Below are 18,557 nucleotides of genomic sequence, written 5' to 3' on the forward strand. Positions count from 1 at the left end.
CTCTAGGCTGGGGGCAGAACAGTCCTGCTGGGCAGCTTCTGGCCAGTTGCCACAGGGTCGCTGTCCTCCCGGCACATCCAAGCCGCCCTCCCCAGGCCTCCCTCCATCCTCTGCCTGCAGGCTCACTAAGACAATGTAAATGCAGAGACCTGGGATCCTTAATTCCAGAGAGGCTGCTTTAGAGGGGATGGTGGTGGGCTTATTTTGTGGTTGAGGCTCTTAAGGGAGGAGAGAGAGGACAGGAGGGGAAGGGAGGGTTCAGCCACAGAGCTGGCAGCCAGGCCAAGAGGATCAGCCAGGAGCAATAAGTGGCTTGAGAATGCTGGTGATAAATAAAGACGTCTTTATTGTCTCTTCCCAAAGCACACGGTGTTTCTAACAGAGCTTCATTCACTCCCAGGCAGGCTGGAGAGAGGACAGAGGTGGAGCCAAGACGACATAGCCAGGAGTAGAAAGGAGCCAGGTGGGGCAGGAGTGCCAGGGAGGGCAGCCGGAGGGCGGGGCTCAGGGAGCCCCAGCCACAGTGACGAAGATGTCCTTGTAGCCTTTGATCTCCTTGACCTCGTTGCTGCTGATGAGAACCTGGAGCTGGCGGGGTCCAGCTTTGGTCGGGTAGAGGTCCAGTTGAATTTGGAGGGTGTGTCCGGCCACCAGAGTCCCAAGGCTGAAAGTCAGAAACGGACTGTGAGAGCCTCGAGGACTTCCTGCTGGCGGCAGGGGTGATCTGGTTCCCCTCTGGGTGTGTAAGAAGCTCCCACTCACCACCACCACTGAGCTCAGCCTTTCCTGAGGAGGGTGAGAAAGTGGGGGCGGAGAGGCACTGCACAGGAGACTGAGGAGGGTCCTGTGATGCCATGGGGCACCCCTTTCCTGAGACCAGCAAGGGGGAGGTGGGCAGAAGCGTCACTTACTCCTTTGCTATCTGCCCATTGATGAGGCCGCTTCCTTCCAGCACCATCGTGCAGCTGCTCAGAGCCACCATTAAGGTGTTGGTGAGGGTGACATGGACTCTCAGCGCCTTGCCCACCTCAGCCCTCTCAGACACCTGTGTGGAGAGAAGTCAGCAATCCCATGGGCACCTGGCCTCGCTTCTGCACCCTGGTTCAGTTACCCCCACCCCCAGGTCCCTGGCGACCACCAGGAACTGCGGCTTAGAGCTAATGTGCCACAGTGGCGAGGGAGGAATGTGAGCTGAGAGTACTTAAGATTAACACATATACAGGCCTGCATTAGGTCACAATACTCCAAGGAGCCACCACCAATCAGCAGTTGCCACCAAGCTGAAACCCGTTTCTGTCCCCACCATCTAGTTCAAGATGTCCACAAGATTTAAATGGAAGTGCCAGCTCCAGTGGGTGGCTACTAGGAAGGCTGTGTTAAAAGGATCCTGAGGACAAAGGATCACAATTGATTCATATCTAACACAGGTGTGGGATAAGGAAGTGGTGTCGTGTGTGCCACCCATGTGCCATCAGTGATGTCATCCTGCCCTTACGCTCATCACCGAGGAAACAGTGAGGCCAAGGCTGCATGATGTGTTAATGGCAGAGCCAGGACCTGACCCAGGTGTCCCAGACCCCAGCCCAGGATCTTTCCCCACGCTGCTGTGTCTTCATAAACATCAGCAGGGCATGCACTCGAGTTTTTCCAGGTGTGCTCAGTGCTGTGTCACGGGGCAGCACAGCTGTGGCCTGTGAGTGGGAGGCAGGCATCCTTCCTACTCATTTCTGGAGCCCCTGGGCCTAGAACAGTGCCGGCCAGATGATGGATATCAGTAAGCACATGTTGAACTGAAATGAGCTCTGATCACCCAGATCGTACTAGGGGCTTGTTCTGGCTGGGCCAGAGACTCAAGGAAAAGGAAGAACACACCTGACTCACCTGGGGTCCAAACAAAAATACCAAGTCCCTTGTACCCTCATAAGGGTGTCAAAGTAGAACAGGTTAAAATAACTGTGGAATCATCTGCAGATCCCTTACTGATGGGGACCAATTAGCAACCTACTTGGCATTTGCCATGTTTGCTTCAGGTACACGGCAGGGCCCTGGCCACAGCCCCAGGCTTATGTCTGCACTTGCAGTTCTGCCCACTGTTTGCCCCAGCACAGAGGCTGCCTGGTGTCAGCTGGCCCGACAGCCTGACAGTGTGCCTGGGTGAAAACCCTGGGGTAGGCCAGCTGATTTATGGTCTGGAGCTGCCCAGTTCTCAATTGGGGTGGGGAGGGGCAGGCTGTTGGAGAAGCCTCCAGGTACAGAGCCAGGTTTGGACTAGGCAGTGGGCAAGTCTTTCTGAGTGGGAGGGGCAGGTGGGAAAACAAGGCTTTCGGGAAGGAAAACCCTGGTAGCAGGAGATGGGGAATGCACCTGCCCTCTTCCATTCACCCTTCCTTTGCCTGAAATTCCTTCTTTGTGTAATGGCCTCACTGGCCACTCAGGCATCTGAACTCAAAATCTGAAGTTCACTTTTCATTTGTTTCCGTCTTTGTCACCTCAATCTTGTCAATACTCACCTTTTGTTTTGTTTTGTTGAGACAAGGTCTCACTCTGTTGTCTAGGCTGGAGTGAAGTGGCATGATCTCAGCTCACTGCAGGCTTGATTTCCCTGGACTCCCACCTCAGCCTCCTATCTGGGACTAGAGGCATGCACCACCACACCAGCTAACTTTTGAAAAACTTTTAAGTAGAGGCAAGGTCTCGCTATGTTGCCCAGACTGGTCTCGAACTCCTGGGTTCAAGCGATCCTCCCGCCTTGGCCTCCCAAAGCACTGGGATTACAGGCATGAGCCACCATGCTTAGCCAGTGGTCATCGTTTGAATTTGACTTTGTGGAGTCTCTAAATCTGTCTCCTCTACTTCATCTCCTAGTCACTGCCTTTCCCGTCTCTTTGCCTTTGCAAAATGATTTCTTTACTTAAAATGCCTTCACGGCCATCTCATTTCTCTATAGTTTCCCATGCATCCTCTGAAAAATAGTACGTCCTTTGAGAAGCCTTCATGCCCCTCCAACCCCATGCTGGTATAGAGCACTAGACCACACCATACTGTGCTGGAGCCATCGGTGTGGTGTGAGGTGGGAACAGTGTCTTGTTGGCTGCTGCACCCCAGCCCCTGGATTGGGTGAGTCAGAGAGCCTCAGAGCCCCCACCCATGTCCAGACACTACCTCAATAGACAAGTGGGGAGGCTCCAGACAGATATCTTTTAGGACCAGCATGGACCTCCCTGTCTCTTCAACCTCGGCGATGCCAGACACGCGGATGAGCTTTTCGTCCGTTAGCTTGTTTCTGTAATTGCTGTAGGGCAGGAGGAGCGGCCACTGTGTCTCTAAGCACATACAAAAGACACCTTGAGTCCAGGACATGGACCAGAGAGAGGGGGGACATGTAGATATGAGAGAGGAAAAATTAGAATTTTCACGTGAGAGGTAAAAGTGTGTGTGAGAGACAGACAGACAGCGTCCCACCACGCACACACTGTCCCCAGGGCTCACTGCTCCGTCTCGCCTGGTGGGGTGGCATCAGAGGTGCAGCAGCTGGCAGCTTCACTGCCCAGAATGTGTGTGTGTTGGAGGAAGGGGTCTGTGTGTGATCTGGCTGGGCCCACCCCACTACGTTCATGGACCCACAGCTCCCCTCCCTGTAGGTGCCTTCTCAGGCCTGCCTCACACTCACCCTTCCCGAAGTCCAGGTTCATCCGCACTGTGTGCCTCCAGAAGGGCTTCTGGGTACCACCCCCATGCAGCAGGGCCTGTGCACAGAAGCGCACCACCAGTCTGATGGGCCCCCGAGGGTGGGTGCTGTCTGGCACCCTCTGGATATGCAGCAGCAGCTGCAGGTCCTGGCCCCACTCGGGTATCCTGGCCAGGTGAAGCTGCAGCTGCGCTGGCTGATCCCTAAGACCCCCAGACTCCAGGAGATCCAGGAAGGGCAAAGAAGCTCTTTGGGGGCCCAGCATTTTCCGAGAAGCCTTCATGAACACAGCTCTCTCCTCAGGGGATCCTGCAGAAGGGAGAGATAGGGGAGACATGCATGGGGAGGGGTGGAGAGGACCAGTGACTTTCCTGGGGCAACAAGGCACAGGAATAGCCGCACAGGGAGGCGGCGCGGCTCAGGTGCTGCTTGCTGGGTTCAAATCCTTGCTCTGTCACAGTCCTTTAATCTCTCAGTGTTCTGTTCTGTCATCTGTAACCTGGGGATGATATCTGCTTTCCTTATAAGGGATCCCAAAAACGTCAGGCTGAGTTGCTGGCTGCAAGCACTCAGCACTGTTTTCTACCATCACTATGGCCACCAGCATCACTATCATCATCATCATGAAGCCAGAGGCTTCTCTCCCCTACCAGCATCCCTCCAGCTAAGATATATGCTCAAAACATAAAAAAGAGCTTCGGCCAGGCGCAGTGGCTCACGCCTGTAATCCCAGCAATTTGGGAGGTTGAGATGGGTGGATCGCCTGAGGTCAGGAGTTTGAGACCAGACTGGCCAACATAGTGAAACCTTGTCTCTACTAAAATACAAAAATTAGCTGGGCATGGTGATGGGTGCCTGTAATCCCAGCTATTCAGGAGGGTGAGGCAGGAGAATAGCTTGAACCCAGGAGGTGGAGGTTGCAGTGAGCCGAGATTGCGCCATTGCACTCCAGCCTGGGCAACAAGAGTGAAACTCCACCTAAAAAAAAAAACAAAAGAGCTTCATCTCTTGCCCATGGGGGCTACTTAACATGGAGGCTTAATGTGGCTGGCTGCCACTGCTACTACTTGAGACCGTCATTACCACAGTTACTACTGTTACTACTTGAGACCATCATTACAAGACTGAACGAAGGGATGAATGTAGAAATGGTAAAAAACAGAAGAAACTGTTTTAAGGAAAGGCTAGCATGCGGAATAAGAAAAGAGAAGGAGAAAAGAAGAGAAGAAGAAAGGGCTCCCTGCTTCTAGTGAGCAAAGGCAACCGCTGAGTGTCTACCGCCCTTCATATTTATTTGGGTAGCAAGAGCAAGGAGGAGGAGGTAATGACTGGTCAGCTGCTTAATTGAGCACAGGTTCAGATTGTTACTGACAGGCTTCAGTTATGCCTAATCATAAGAAACATTTGTGCCGCCTCCAACAGCTTAACCCAAACTTACCCCCACCTGTGGACTTCTCTGGAGCAGTTGCTGCATTCCACAGGCACTGTTCCCAGTGCTTTCTGTGGACACTCATTTAACCTCTCAACAGCCGTCCGAGGGACTGTTATCCCGTTTTACAGATGAGGAAATGGAGGCACAGGGGTGGTAAACTGTGTCCAGTCTTACACAGGGTATGGCAGAGCCCTGTTCAGTACTCAGGCAGCCTGACTCCACACACGCGCCCTCCGAGGGGGTGTCCACCCCATCCACAGGCCCAGGGGCCCATCCCCCTGACTCCACCGCTCCCCTTGCCATGGACATAGGGAGACGGTGGTGCCACTCTGGGTGGAGTTAAAATACAGGACACCCAACCACATTTAAATTCCAGATAAACAACAAATGATTTTTAGTATAGTACGTCCCATGCACTATTTGGAACATACTTATATATTAAAAATCATACCCAGTGTGAATTTCAGATACACAGTGAATACTTTTTAGAATAAGTATGTCTCATTCAACATTTGGGACATATATTACACAAATAAAATATTTGTTTATCTGGATCTACCTGGAATTCAAATTTAACTGGGCATCCTGTATTTTTATTTGCTGGTAACCCTACCCTAGGGCCACATGCCTGGGATCCAGGAAGGACCCCTAGGAGTTTGCCATGAGGAAGAGGTGATTCGATGGTGATGGTTTCAACTTGGAGCCATCCCAGCTAGGAAGCATCACAAAGAAGCTTAAAGCAGCCCTTTCCCCAAATACCCGCCCAGCACCTTCTGGGTACTTGTAGGAGCTGGTGATGCTCTGGCGCTGGTCTGACCCCACCATCTTAGTGCTGATCTCCTTCCCGATGGAACTGGTGTTGTGGGCCAGGATTTCCTGGGCCTGGCCATCCCCAAGGAGCCAAATGACTTCATCGGCGTTCACCTCGGCATACACAAAAGGGGTGTCATAGGCCAGGTGGACATCCCCTTCCCTGATGGCCTTCACAGAGGCAGGGCCACAGCAGAACAGCCCTGTGGAGGCAACAGGCTACTGATATGGGGGCCAGGGGCAGCTGGTTGTGGCTGTGGGAGGTGGAGATGGGATAGGCAGTGGCACCACTGACTCTCACCCGTGGGATATCTTCCAGTTTACCAAGCACTTTTGTTCCCATTAATTCATCTGACCCTCACAGCCACCCTGTGAAGTGGCAATGCTCATCATCAGCTTTTCCACTTTACAGGTAAGGACACAACTGAGGCTCAGTGACCCATCCAGGTGACCCATCCAGGTGACTCTGTCAATGGTAGAGTTAGATTCCTGATCTGAAGCTGTGTCAGCTAGGACCTCAGGAAGAGGGTGCCGTGGAAAACGCTGCTCCTCCCTGGTCTCCTGCTCCCACGGCCAGTCACCCTAATCTGCCTCCCCACAGAGCCAGAGCCTGTTGCAATGGTCCTCACTCACCACTGCTGGTCTGCTGGGGAGTGGGGTCCAGAACCTGCCACCCATTGTATCCTGGTGGGAGATCTTTCCGGATCATCCAGCACTCATTCCAGACGTGGAAGTTCCTGCAGGAGGGAGTAAGGAGACAAGGATTCACGTTAGCTGAGGTTTTGCCAGGTACCAGGCACTATACGGAGTGATTTATATCATTGTTTCTTTTTCTTACTTTTTATTAGGAAGTAATTTCGTACTAAAAGTCACAAGAATAGTACAGGCTGGGTGCAGTGACTCATGCCTGTAATCCCAGCACTTTGGGAAGCCGAAGTGGGCGGATCACGAGGTCAGGAGATCGAGACCATCCTGGCTAACACAGTGAAACCCTGTCTCTACCAAAAATACAAAAAAGTAGCTGGGCATGGTGGCGGGCACCTGTAGTCCCAGCTACTCGGGAGGCTGAGGCAGGAGAATGGCGTGAACCCAGGAGGCGGAGCTTGCAGTGAGCCAAGATGGCACCGCTGCACCCCAGCCTGGGCCACAGAGTGAGACTCCGTCTCAAAAAAACAAAAAAAAAAGAATAGTACAAAGAACACCCATCTACCCAATTCATCTGTTGTTAACATTTTGCCCCATTTGCTTTCTTTCAGTGTGGACAGGAATAGATATCTACACATACACACTTCAGTGTGTATTTCCTGAGAATAGGGATCTTCTCTTACATAACCCCTGTATAGTTCATAAACCCTAGCACATTGGATATTGATATGATGCCTTTATCTAATTTACTATCTATATTTTAATGTTGTCAGTTGACCTAATGATGTTGTTTAGAGCATTCTTCTCCCATGTGGTACGCGATGCCGTCTGTGATCACACACTGCATTCAGCTACGCAGAATGTTGTCTCCTTTGATCTTGGAACAGTTCCTTCGCCTTTCTTTCTTTGTTACATTGGGATTTGAAAACAATCTCTCGCTCTCTCTCTTTTTCTTTTTCTTTTTTTTTTTGTAAATTTAAGGGGTACAAATGTAGTTTTGTTTCATGGAGATATTACCTAGTGGTGAAGTCTGGGCTTTTAATGAAAACAGTCTTTATGTTATTTATCTATTTTTTAAAACCAGAGTGGCCCCCATTTTGGGCTTGTCTGATGTTTCCTCATGATTAGACTCAAGATATGCATTCAAAGACAGAACTGTGCCTAAGTTACATATCCTCAGATACACCACTGCTTCCTGAATCAGAGACAATTCAGACCTCTAGGAGTCTATCTGTGGATCCCAGGCTGAAAAGCCCTCCTTACCAGCATTGATCTCATTTCACCCTAGCAACCCTGTGAAGTAGACGTTATCTTCATTTTACAGACAAGGAAATTGAAGCTCAGAAACGGAGGGGGCTCCTAGGACGGCAGGTAGTTCTTACACAACTCAAAGAATCTTACCTGGAGGCTGGGTGTGGTGGCTCAGGCCTGTAATCCCAGCACTTTGGGAGGCCGAGACGAGTGGATCATCTGAGGTCAAGAGTTCGAGACCAACATGGTGAAACCCCGTCTCTACTAAAAATACAAAAATTAGCCAGGTGTGGTGGTACATGCCTGTAGTCCCATCTACTCGGGGGGCTGAAGGCAGGAGAATCGCTTGAACCTGGGAGGTGGAGATTGCAGTGAGCTGAGTTCGCACCATTGCACTCCAGCCTGGGCAACAGAGCGAGACTCCATCTCAAAAACAAACAAACAAACACAGCGAGTCTTATCTGGAAACTGGCTGGAAAAAGAGAAACAGGAAACCAGATTTGCGGGTAGAGCTGAGAACAAAGGAACCAGGAAAAGAAACCAGAGATACACAAATAAAGGGATGCACAGAGATACACACACACACACACGCATGCATATACATGCATGGACACATGCATGCAGACAGGGAGTGGGTTGGGCAGAGGAAGAAGTCAAGAGAGACAAGAAGAGGTCTACAGAAGCAGCCAGTCCAGGCTCTGTCTGACTTCTGGGAAAACTGGATGGTACAAACAGAGACTCAGAGAAGAAAGAGGAAGATGAATAAAGACTTTTGAGGTCAGTGTTCAGAAGACGCCCAGCTAGTCATTTGGTTGAGGCCCCAGAATGTTATCCCATTGTTTTCTACCTCTGAAATGAGTTAAATTTGATGACCTAATTAGCCAGAACAGCCTCCTGGGTTGGGGAATTCTTCTCTTCTCTGAGCATTAGCAGCAATGCTCAGGGCAATCTTGCAATATTTCCTCAAGAGCCAGAGAGAACCAGGTCGGTTTTTCTGCCCTCCCTGGGACAAAGCAGAGATCTGTTCAAGACAGTGCCTCTCACCATATTTTGTCTCGTTTCTGAGTTGACAGCATCTCGGCATTTCGGTCATAGTACGTATCGATGGTCAAGTTCCTATCCACGTTGTGCGCGGAACGGAAATTGGAAACAACACGGGTTGGAACACCTAAGCATCTCATTACTAAAGAGAAAAATATAGAGAATCGCTGAGTTCATTTCAGGCAGAATTATTGGTTTTCCATGCATAATTTGTAACTTTCAAGCTGGAGGAGAGAAAGCCAAGACGCTTACGGAACCACACCAGTAACTCCTTTATTCCGAGAGCCCCACACCCAGTCCCACAGCCCTGCTGCCCCATCAGTGATCAACATCCCACAAGGAGAAAGGAATCATTTGAGGGTCGCTTAAAACAACAGTTAACAATAATCCAACTTATCATTTAGGAGTCTTTCCACTCAGCAGCTTTCCAAGTTAAAGACAGAGGGCCAGGCGCGGTGGCTTACGCCTGTAATCCCAGTACTTTGGGAGGCTGAGGCGGATCACGAGGTCAGGGGTTTGAGACCAGCCTGGCCAACATGGGGAAACCCCGTCTCTACTAAAAATACAAAAAAAAAAATTAGCTGGGTGTGGTGGTGCATGCCTGTAGTTCCAGCTACTAGGGAGGCTGAAAATTTAGTTCCGAAATGTTTTTTAACTTTTATTTTACGTTTGAGGGTACACATGAAGGTTTGTTACGTGGGTAAACACGTGTCACGGGGGGTTGTTGTACAGATTATTTCATCACCCTCCTCCCACCCTAGCTCTGAAATTTGGGATCTGTAATTCTACTTAAAGACAAGAGGTAGGGGGAGGTATGAAAGAAATTCGAGGATGGATAGAGGGACAAGATAGACTTCTAGAGACAGTGGAAACCGTCAGCAGAGATAAGGGGAAACCACAGTCAGCAACCATCTTTAATAAGGCAGCAGCTCCCTCTTGTGGCTTCTCATGATACTGCTACAAAGGCTTTTAAAAGCTGAGTTATGATTTCACAAATCTAGTCACACAGTGTAAACATTACCCCCAACACATACACACACACATACACACACACACACACACCCCTGCCTGCCCAGAGCCAGATGAAGTCAAGCCAAGAGCCAGCAAGAGCCAGGTGTGACCCTGAGGGGACGTGGGTACTGACATCAGCCAGCATGGTAAGGAGTTCAGAGAGGTTTATCCCACTATCTCCCTCCTAGGAGGGGCAGACGGTGCCTACTGAGGCTGCCAGGAGGATTACACAGCTTCAAAAAGTAAAAGGAATATTGACAGCGACCAATCCTTTTGTTTTGGTTCACTGAAGAGCCCCCAAGAAGGCTTCCTGTCTGCAGTCACCTGTCCACTCACAGCACAGCTCCTGGGCTTGTCACAGATCCTTAGCAGGCGTGGGAGCTACACCTGGGCTGGAAGTGGCCATAGGAAGCTTGGCAGGGGCAGCTCCCCCAGTGCACAGTGGCCCTGTAACTCGAGCGCCTGGGAGTGGGGAGAGGCTTGGAAATGGAGCAGGGTGGTGGACCTCGTCCTTCTCCTGCTCATCCCAGGCCTCCTCCATAACACCTACCTAGCACGGCCTGGGGACTTCCCAGCCCAAGGAACAACTGAGAATACTGAGTGCCAGGGTAGCCCTAGCCCCATTTCACACCTGGGCAAAGTGAGGTCACTGGATTCAAACACTCAGATTTAAACCTCCTCTGTGTCTGCAGCACCTGTATATAACTGCCAGCCTCTGCTGCCCCTCTCCAAAAAGTCTCTGCCCTTGTCTTTGGCACCTGTCTCTGTCCTCCCCATTCTCTGCTCCTCCTTTCTCCAACTCAGAGTCACCCTGTTAGTTCAGCAAATGTTCATCGAGCTCCATCATGTAGCAGGACAGGCCGGTCTAACAGATTCTGGCCTTGCAAGGGTGAGACAAGTACTCTCCATCTTTCTCTCATCTTCACAGATGGTCTGCTCAACAACTTTGCACTGAATTGTAAATAATTGATACTGCATAAAACATTGATGTTCTTTAAGGGTAGTCAGCAAGGTGGCAAGTCTATAATGATAACTGCTCAAGGATCTCTCAGTGAAGCATTTGGGGGCTGCTAGCTCTGCCTATGGGTGAGGTCAGCTATCTCACGCCATCTACTTCCACCTGCCCCCCCATGCCAGGCTCACCCTGAGCTGAGATGCCTGAGCAGGTGGCAGAAAGGAGCCATTTGGTTTCTGCTTCGGGACCACAAACTCCTCTATCCAGATGACAGTTTTAACAGTCTGACTGATCCATCAAGGATACTGTGAGATGATTGCCAAAGGTCAACCCCCCTCTCACATAAATGCACAGGATCCCTCGAGACTGTATGGTGTGCTAGCTCAGGGCCTGGGTGCCCACCACCCCCAGCTGTGGGGCCATGGGCAAGCTACTGAACCTTTATGAGCCACAGTTAACTTCTCTGATAATGAAGTTAATCACACCCCTAAGTGAGTGATCTTTCACTCACCGGTGCACATAACAGAGGCGAAGACCCAGCACTGTCCGTACTTCACAGGCTGCCCGCCCCTGGCTGACCACTGCTGTAGGATGGCCACGCTGCCGTTCCACTCCAGAGGACTGACCCCTTTGGAGTAGTCCTCGCCCCAGTTCCCCTGCAGCACGCCATTGTCATCATTGCTGTTGATCTGCAGAGGACAGACAGGTGGGTTTCCACAGCTCCCGGGGAAGCTCAGACTGTCCTCAGACAGCGGGAAGCATCCATCCTTACCATGGCACTCACCACCCTGCACACATACACCACGTCGTTCCTCTGGGAACAGTCTTTGGCCGGGTTCTTTAAGTAATACAGGCTCTTGTTCAGGATCTCAAAGCAGATGTCTATGATGTCCTCTTCAAACTTCCAAGTGATTTTAAGGGAGAAAAAAGAGAAGAGCAAATGTCTAGACTTCTGAAACTTTAAGTCACTAACAGACTTTTGGGGATGGCATGTATATCGGGATGTGGGGGCAGAGGGAGGGCACTAAATATAAGACAAGTTCCTGCCTTTGAAGAGCTTATAAATCAAATTGGGAATGTATTAGGTTTCAAATTCTGAAACACTAAACTGCGTGGTTCTGATGAAAAATGGAAACAGAATTCGGAGAGTGAGAGACCCCCGTTGGCTGAACAGATGAGAGAAGGCTTTGGTGCCAATGGGCTTTGATGGATTGAGTGGGCAGGAAAAGGAGAGTGGGCATATTTACCTGAGGTCTTTGAGCATGGTGGGTATCAAGGACTTAGACAGACTCCTATCTGGAGGACTTGAAGAAGCAGGGAAGGGATCAGAGCAGAAAAAGTCTAGAGATCAATGTCGGGTCAGATGTGCCAGTCTTGAAATCAGGTAGAGGAGCTCAGAGCAGATGCTGCGGGCCCTGGAGGAGCCAGGGTGGGCTCATAATAGACGTGCACAATGTTTGTCACAACGCTTTGGCTGCCAAATGCACAGGTATTTGTCTCAGTTTCAAAGAGGGTCACAGGTCGCCACGGTTGGAGAATGGGGAAAACATGCTCTCCCTCAGCAAGGCTTCCCCCACCTCTTCCCTTTTGGAGTTTGTGGACAGGACTGAGGTGGCAGTGGGAAGGAGAGAGAAACTACGCCTGCAGGGGTTGAGAGTGGAAACATTGCCCAGAGCCAAGTTCCCCCTCTCTACATTGACTGGATATTGGATGTTATTAAATAATTACTATTCTTTTTTTTTTCCATTACAATCATGTATTCTGATTAAGTTTTGCAGAAAGAGTCATCATCTTTTACATGACTATATTCTGAAGTACTATTGGATTAAATATGCTGAAGTGTTACTGGATTAAATGATATGGTATCTGTAATTTGCTTAAAAAAAAATTTGCCAGCAGCAGTGGCTGTAATCCCAGTACTTCGAGAGGCCGAGGCAGGTGGATCACCTGAGGTCAGAAGTTCGAGACCAGCCTGGCCAACACGGTGAAACCCCGTCTCTACTAAAAATACAAAAATTAGCTGGGCATTATGGCTCGCACCTGTAGTCCTAGCTACTCAGGAAGCTGAGGTGGGAGAATCACTTGAACCCGGGAGGTTGCAGTGAGCCAAGATCATGCCACTGCACTCCAGCCTGGGCAACAGAGTGAGACTCTATCTCAAAAAAAAAAAAAAATCTAGTGGTGGAGTGGGGAGCGGGGATGGAGGCAGAAGAGTACAGACCAGAGAAGGACAAGCTTTTTATGTAAAAAACCAAATAGTAAATATTTTACCCTTTGCAGGCCATAAGGTCTCTGTCTTTTTTTTTTATTCTACTTTAAGTTTTGGGGTACATGTGCACAACGTGCAGGTTAGTTACATATGTATACATGTGCCATGTTGGTGTGCTGCACCCATTAACTCGTCATTTAACATTACATATATCTCCTAATGCTATCCCTCCCCCCCCCCCCAAACCCACAACAGGCCCCAGTGTGTGATGTTCCCCTTCCTGTGTCCATGTGTTGTCATTGTTCAATTCCCACCTATGAGTGAGGACATGCAGTGTTTGGTTTTTTGTCCTTGTGATAGTTTGCTGAGAATGATGGTTTCCAGCTTCATCCATGTCCCTACAAAGGACATGAACTCATCATTTTTTATGGCTGCATAGTATTCCATGGTGTATATGTGCCACATTTTCTTAATCCAGTCTATCGTTGTTGGACATTTGGGTTGGTTCCAAGTCTTTGCTATTCTGAATAGTGCCACAATAAACATACGTGTGCATGTGTCTTTATAGCAGCATGATTTATAGTCTTTTGGGTATATACCCAGTAATGGGATGGCTGGGTCAAATGGTATTTCTAGTTCTAGATCCCTGAAGAATCACCACACCAACTTCCACAATGGTTGAACTAGTTTACAGTCCCACCAACAGTGTAAAAGTGTTCCGATTTCTCCACATCCTCTCCAGCACTTGTTGTTTCCTGACTTTTTAATGATCGCCATTCTAACTGGTGTGAGGTGGTATCTCACTGTGGTTTTGATTTGCATTTCTCTGATGGCCAGTGATGATAAGCATTTTTTCATGTGTCTTTTGGCTGCATAAATGTCTTCTTTTGAGAAGTGTCTGTTCATGTCCTTTGCCCACTTTTTGATGGGGTTGTTTGTTTTTTTCTTGTAAATTTGTTTGAGTTCATTGTAGATTCTGGATATTAGCCCTTTATCAGATGAGTAGGTTGTGAAAATTTTCTCCCATTCTGTAGGTTGCCTGCTTACTCTGATGGTAGTTTCTCTTGCTGTGCAGAAGCTCTTTAGTTTTATTAGATCCCATTTGTCAATTTTGGCTTTTGTTGCCATTGCTTTTGGTGTTTTAGACATGAAGTCCTTGCCCATGCCTATGTCCTGAATGGTATTGCCTAGGTTTTCTTCTAGGGTTTTTATGGTTTCAGGTCTAACATTTAAGTCTTTAATCCATCTTGAATTAATTTTTGTATAAGGTATAAGGAAGGGGTCCAATTTCAGCTTTCTACATATGGCTAGCCAGTTTTCCCAGCACCATTTATTAAATAGGGAATCCTTTCCCCATTGCTTGTTTTTGTAAGGTTTGTCAAAGATCAGATGGTTGTAGATATGCAGCATTCTTTCTGAGGGCTCTGTTCTGTTCCATTGATCTATATCTCTGTTTTGGTACCAGTACCATGCTGTTTTGGTTACTGTAGCCTTGTAGTATAGTTTGAAGTCAGGTAGCGTGATGCCTCCAGCTTTGTTCTTTTGGCTTAGGATTGACTTGGCAATGCAGGCTCTTTTTTGGTTCCATATGAACTTTAAAGTAGTTTTTTCCAATTCTGTGAAGAAAGTCATTGGTAGCTTGATGGGGATGGCATTGAATCTATAAATTACCTTGGGCAGTATGGCCATTTTCACGGTACTGATTCTTCCTACCCATGAGAATGGAATGTTCTTCCATTTGTTTGTATCCTCTTTTATTTCATTGAGCAGTGGTTTGTAGTTCTTCTTGAAGAGGTCCTTCATGTCCCTTGTAAGTTGGATTCATAGGTATTTTATTCTGTTTGAAGCAATTGTGAATGGGAGTTCACTCACGATTTGGCTCTCTGTTTGTCTCTTATTAGTGTATAAGAATGCTTGTGATTTTTGTACATTGATTTTGTATCCTGAGACTTTGCTGAAGTTGCCTATCAGCTTAAGGAGATTTTGGGCTGAGACGATGGGGTTTTCTAGATATACAATCATGTCATCTGCAAACAGGGACACTTTGACTTCCTCTTTTCCTAATTGAATACCCTTTATTTCCTTCCCCTGCCTGATTGCCCTGGCCAGAACTTCCAACACTATGTTAAATAGGAGTGGTGAGAGAGGGCATCCCTGTCTTGTGCCAGTTTTCAAAGGGAATGCTTCCAGTTTTTGCCATTCAGTATGATATTGGCTGTGGGTTTGTCATAGGTAGCTCTTATTATTTTGAGATATGTCCCATCAATACCTAATTTATTGAGAGTTTTTAGCATGAAGGTTGTTGAATTTTGTCAAAGGCCTTTTCTGCATCTATTGAGATAATCATGCGGTTTTTGTCGTTGGTTCTGTTTATATGCTGGATTACGTTTATTGATTTGCATGTGTTGAAGCAGGTCTCTGTCTTAATAACTCAATTCTGCCAATGCAGCATGCAAGCAGCCACAGACTACATCTAAATGAATGAACATGGCTATTTGCAATAAAATGCTATTTGTGAACACTGAAATTTGAATTTCATATAATTTTCACATCACAAAATATTATTCTTTTACAATTCCTTTTCAACAAGTAAAAAACGTGAAAACTATTCTCATCTCATGGGCTAAACAGGCAGTAGGCCACATTTGGTCTGTGGGCTGTAGTTTGCAAACCCCCGGTGTTGTTGAAACGGACTCATGGTACATGATCACTACTGAAGCTGAGAGGTGGGTACAGGGAGATCTATTGTAGTAGCCTGTCTACTTTGATTATGTTTTAAGGTTTTTTAATAAAATGTTAAAAACTGAAAAGGAAAGACATCCGCCCCTTCCTTCCTTGCCCCTCTCACTGGATGTGAAGCTGGCCCAGCTCCTCACACCCTTGCCTGTATTAGTGGCCCTCTATGAGGGCTGTGTAATATAACAGCCTTACATAACAGGGTTGTGTGAGGACCAGCCTTAGGGAGCCCACCCCAGGCCCACATTGGGTAATAGTGTTACCTGCCCGTAGTTCCAGGGCCAGGAGGTGACGAATCTTTCATGACCCTTGTAAACAAAGCCATAATCTCGCATGATATACTCCTGCAGCAGTATTTCACTTGGCAGGTAGACGTCGTCCTCTGAGCAGTTAAGAGTAGTGGAGGGGGCAAAACCCCAAACCAAAAAGCAGAGTAATAAAATTAAAAAACAGTAATGACAACGTGTTTCTGGAAAACAGGAGGAACAGTCGATGGGTTGATAGCAACAGAAATTAAGACTAGACCCCCTTAAAGGTCTATTATGTGCTTTTCTAGAAGCCAGAAATACAATGTACACTTTAAAAACCAACGATCTTTTCTTGATTGTAAAAGTGACCGATTGTAGAGTTGGCTTATTGTAGAGATTCAGAAAATACAGATGGATGGGTAGAAGACAATGGAAACTGCTCACTCCCACTACTCAGAGACACCCACCGTTATGTTTTGGTGTATTCTAGCCACTCTCTCTTTCTGTGCATACTTAATACAATTAGGCTCATATTAGGAAATGTTTCAATGTTTTTACTTAACATCACGTCATGAATACTTTCCTCATGCCATTAGAAATTCTTTGTAAAGATGATTTTTGTGAGAGCACACGCTACTACATTGCATAGCTATGTGGTGATTTATTTTCTGGGCTTTTTCCAAAGAACCTCACAGGGCCTTCCCAATGGATCAGGTTAGCAATACAAGCTGTGGGCACATCCTACCTGGACTCCAAGGGTTAAAAAGTAGGATGAAAGTTCCCAGCGGGTAAGTCACACTGTGACCTTGGCCCTGAGAGATCTCTATCTTCAGAGTGTAATGGCCAATAACTGCATTGGCTGGTGTGAAAAGGGAAACTTGGAGAGAGTTGGAGTCAATGGTGAAATCAGAAGCGCTCCAGACATTCCTGGGCTGGACCCGGGTGAGGAAGAATGTGGCTCGGGTCCCCAGCAGCTCTGACGGCTTGGGTCCTGTGTAGGAGAGAATGACCCCAAAGTGAGGCTCAAAAAACCTGTGTGGTATATGATTCCAGGGGGGTCGGAAGGACCGTCACCTTCTCCCACCACCTGCTAATGCTTTTGGCTTTTACTGCCACTGAGTGTCCTCAGGCAAACCATTTAAGATCCCCAGGCCTCCTTTTTTTAATGTGTTAAAAGGGGATCATAATAGTGCCACCTGAAAGTCTTGTCCCGGGGATTAAATGAGCTAATGTGTGTAAAGTTTTAGCACAGTGCTTGTTGTGTATCTACAGGTCGGTTGTTAACTGCCACAACCTCAGTTTCCCGAGTTGACCAAATCTCTCCTTAACAGCATTAACAAGGTCCTGAGCATGAGGGGCCTGGGGCTCCCAGGACAAGAAAGTGGAGGGCAGCTCAGGTGGGAAAGGCAGGGGCCCCGCAGGCAGACTCTAAATGCCCTCATTTTGACGGAACCTGCGGGGCCTTGGGGCAGGGCAAACTCACCGGTCTCAGCCACAAAGGTGATGTGGTCGTTCTGGGACTGGAAGGGTCGGCTGAAGCTCAGCCGGAGGTAGAAGGGCTGGCCGCGGCGCACAGTGAGCCGCTTGACGCCCATCTCCTGCGTGTGGTGCTCCTTGTTGTTCCTGGAGCTCTGCAGGTCGACAGACTCAAGCCGCAAGGTTGCCACTAGGGGAGAGGAGGGGACAGGTCACGCCCACCCGCAGCCCCCTGGGCTCAGGCATCCCTTGTGGCTTCTCAGTCATTTCTGGGAGGTGCGGCGGGTGGTGGGGCGTGCGGGGGGGGAGGTGGGGCGTGCGGCGGGGGAGGTGGGGCGTGCGGGGGGGGGCGTGCGGGGGTATGTGTGCGGGGGGGTGGGGTGTGCGGGGGGGTGGGGTGTGCTGGGGAGGGTGGGGTGTGCGGGGGGGTGGGGTGTGCTGGGGGGTGGGGTGTGCTGGGGGGTGGGGTGTGCTGGGGAGGGTGGGGTGTGCGGGGGGGTGGGGTGTGCGGGGGGGTGGGGTGTGCTGGGGAGGGTGGGGTGTGCGGGGGGGTGGGGTGTGCTGGGGAGGGTGGGGTGTGCGGGGGTGGGGTGGGGTGTGCGGGGGGGCTGTGCGGGGGGGAGTGGGGTGTGCGGGGGGATCGGCATGGGGAAGTGTTGATACTGGTGAATTCCATGTCTGGACCTGGAGCCACAATGATCAAGGATTGGGGTCCCCAAAAGGGAAACAATTCCAGATAACCGAAACTTAACCCCTGAAGTGCCGCTGCATGCTCTTAACTATTTGTTGACAATCTTTCTAAAAGTCACCCTTTTATCCTACTGATATAAGAATAAACATACTAGGATTTTGTATGAATTAAGTCAGTGAGCTGACTGGAGGCTGGGACTTCAGCCATAGGGCAAGTCCCTGCTTTGGAATTCTGGACACTCTCTGGGTCACTTGTAACTTACTTCTGACTTCTCAGCCATTTCCAGGTCTATGAGGAGGGCACTGCCTGCTTCCTGTGTGTGCACACCTGGTATATGGTTGTAAAACTCTCATAGCACAGTAGG

The 18,557-nt window shown here is 49.0% G+C and overlaps 1 protein-coding gene across 2 annotated transcripts; it reads right to left on the reverse strand.

Annotated features, from left to right (window-relative positions):
- Positions 1 to 320: 320 nt before the first annotated feature.
- On the reverse strand, positions 321 to 17,839 carry TGM7 (transglutaminase 7). 2 transcript variants are annotated; one of them, XM_016928076.4, is made up of 12 exons: positions 17,510 to 17,839; positions 16,772 to 17,017; positions 16,042 to 16,160; positions 11,606 to 11,734; positions 11,345 to 11,522; positions 8,871 to 9,009; positions 6,564 to 6,667; positions 5,891 to 6,133; positions 3,671 to 3,997; positions 3,163 to 3,323; positions 912 to 1,045; positions 321 to 664 (listed from the first exon to the last, which is right to left on the reverse strand). In XM_016928076.4, exons 1-12 carry the CDS (start codon positions 17,619 to 17,621, stop codon positions 505 to 507), a joined length of 2,052 nt encoding a protein of 683 aa, XP_016783565.3. In that variant the 5' UTR covers positions 17,622 to 17,839; the 3' UTR covers positions 321 to 504. The 2 variants fall into 2 exon arrangements, with proteins under 2 accessions (XP_016783565.3, XP_063650929.1); XM_063794859.1 differs by lacking the exon at positions 5,891 to 6,133 and having other exon boundaries at positions 325 to 664.
- Positions 17,840 to 18,557: the final 718 nt, after the last annotated feature.

This window comes from Pan troglodytes, chromosome 16 (genome assembly GCF_028858775.2).
Source record: "Pan troglodytes isolate AG18354 chromosome 16, NHGRI_mPanTro3-v2.0_pri, whole genome shotgun sequence".
In the NCBI taxonomy this organism is placed as follows: Eukaryota; Metazoa; Chordata; class Mammalia; order Primates; family Hominidae; genus Pan; species Pan troglodytes.

Excerpts from the sequence above, each read along its gene's own strand:
- TGM7 (XM_016928076.4), bottom strand. The coding sequence starts at position 17,621 with ATGGGCGTCAAGCGGCTCACTGTGCGCCGCGGCCAGCCCTTCTACCTC. Across the intron at positions 9,010-11,344 it reads CGCCTCTGTTATGTGCACCG|TAATGAGATGCTTAGGTGTT; the intron begins GTGAGTGAAAGA and ends TTTTCTCTTTAG. Across the intron at positions 3,324-3,670 it reads GAACCTGGACTTCGGGAAGG|AGACACAGTGGCCGCTCCTC; the intron begins GTGAGTGTGAGG and ends GTATGTGCTTAG.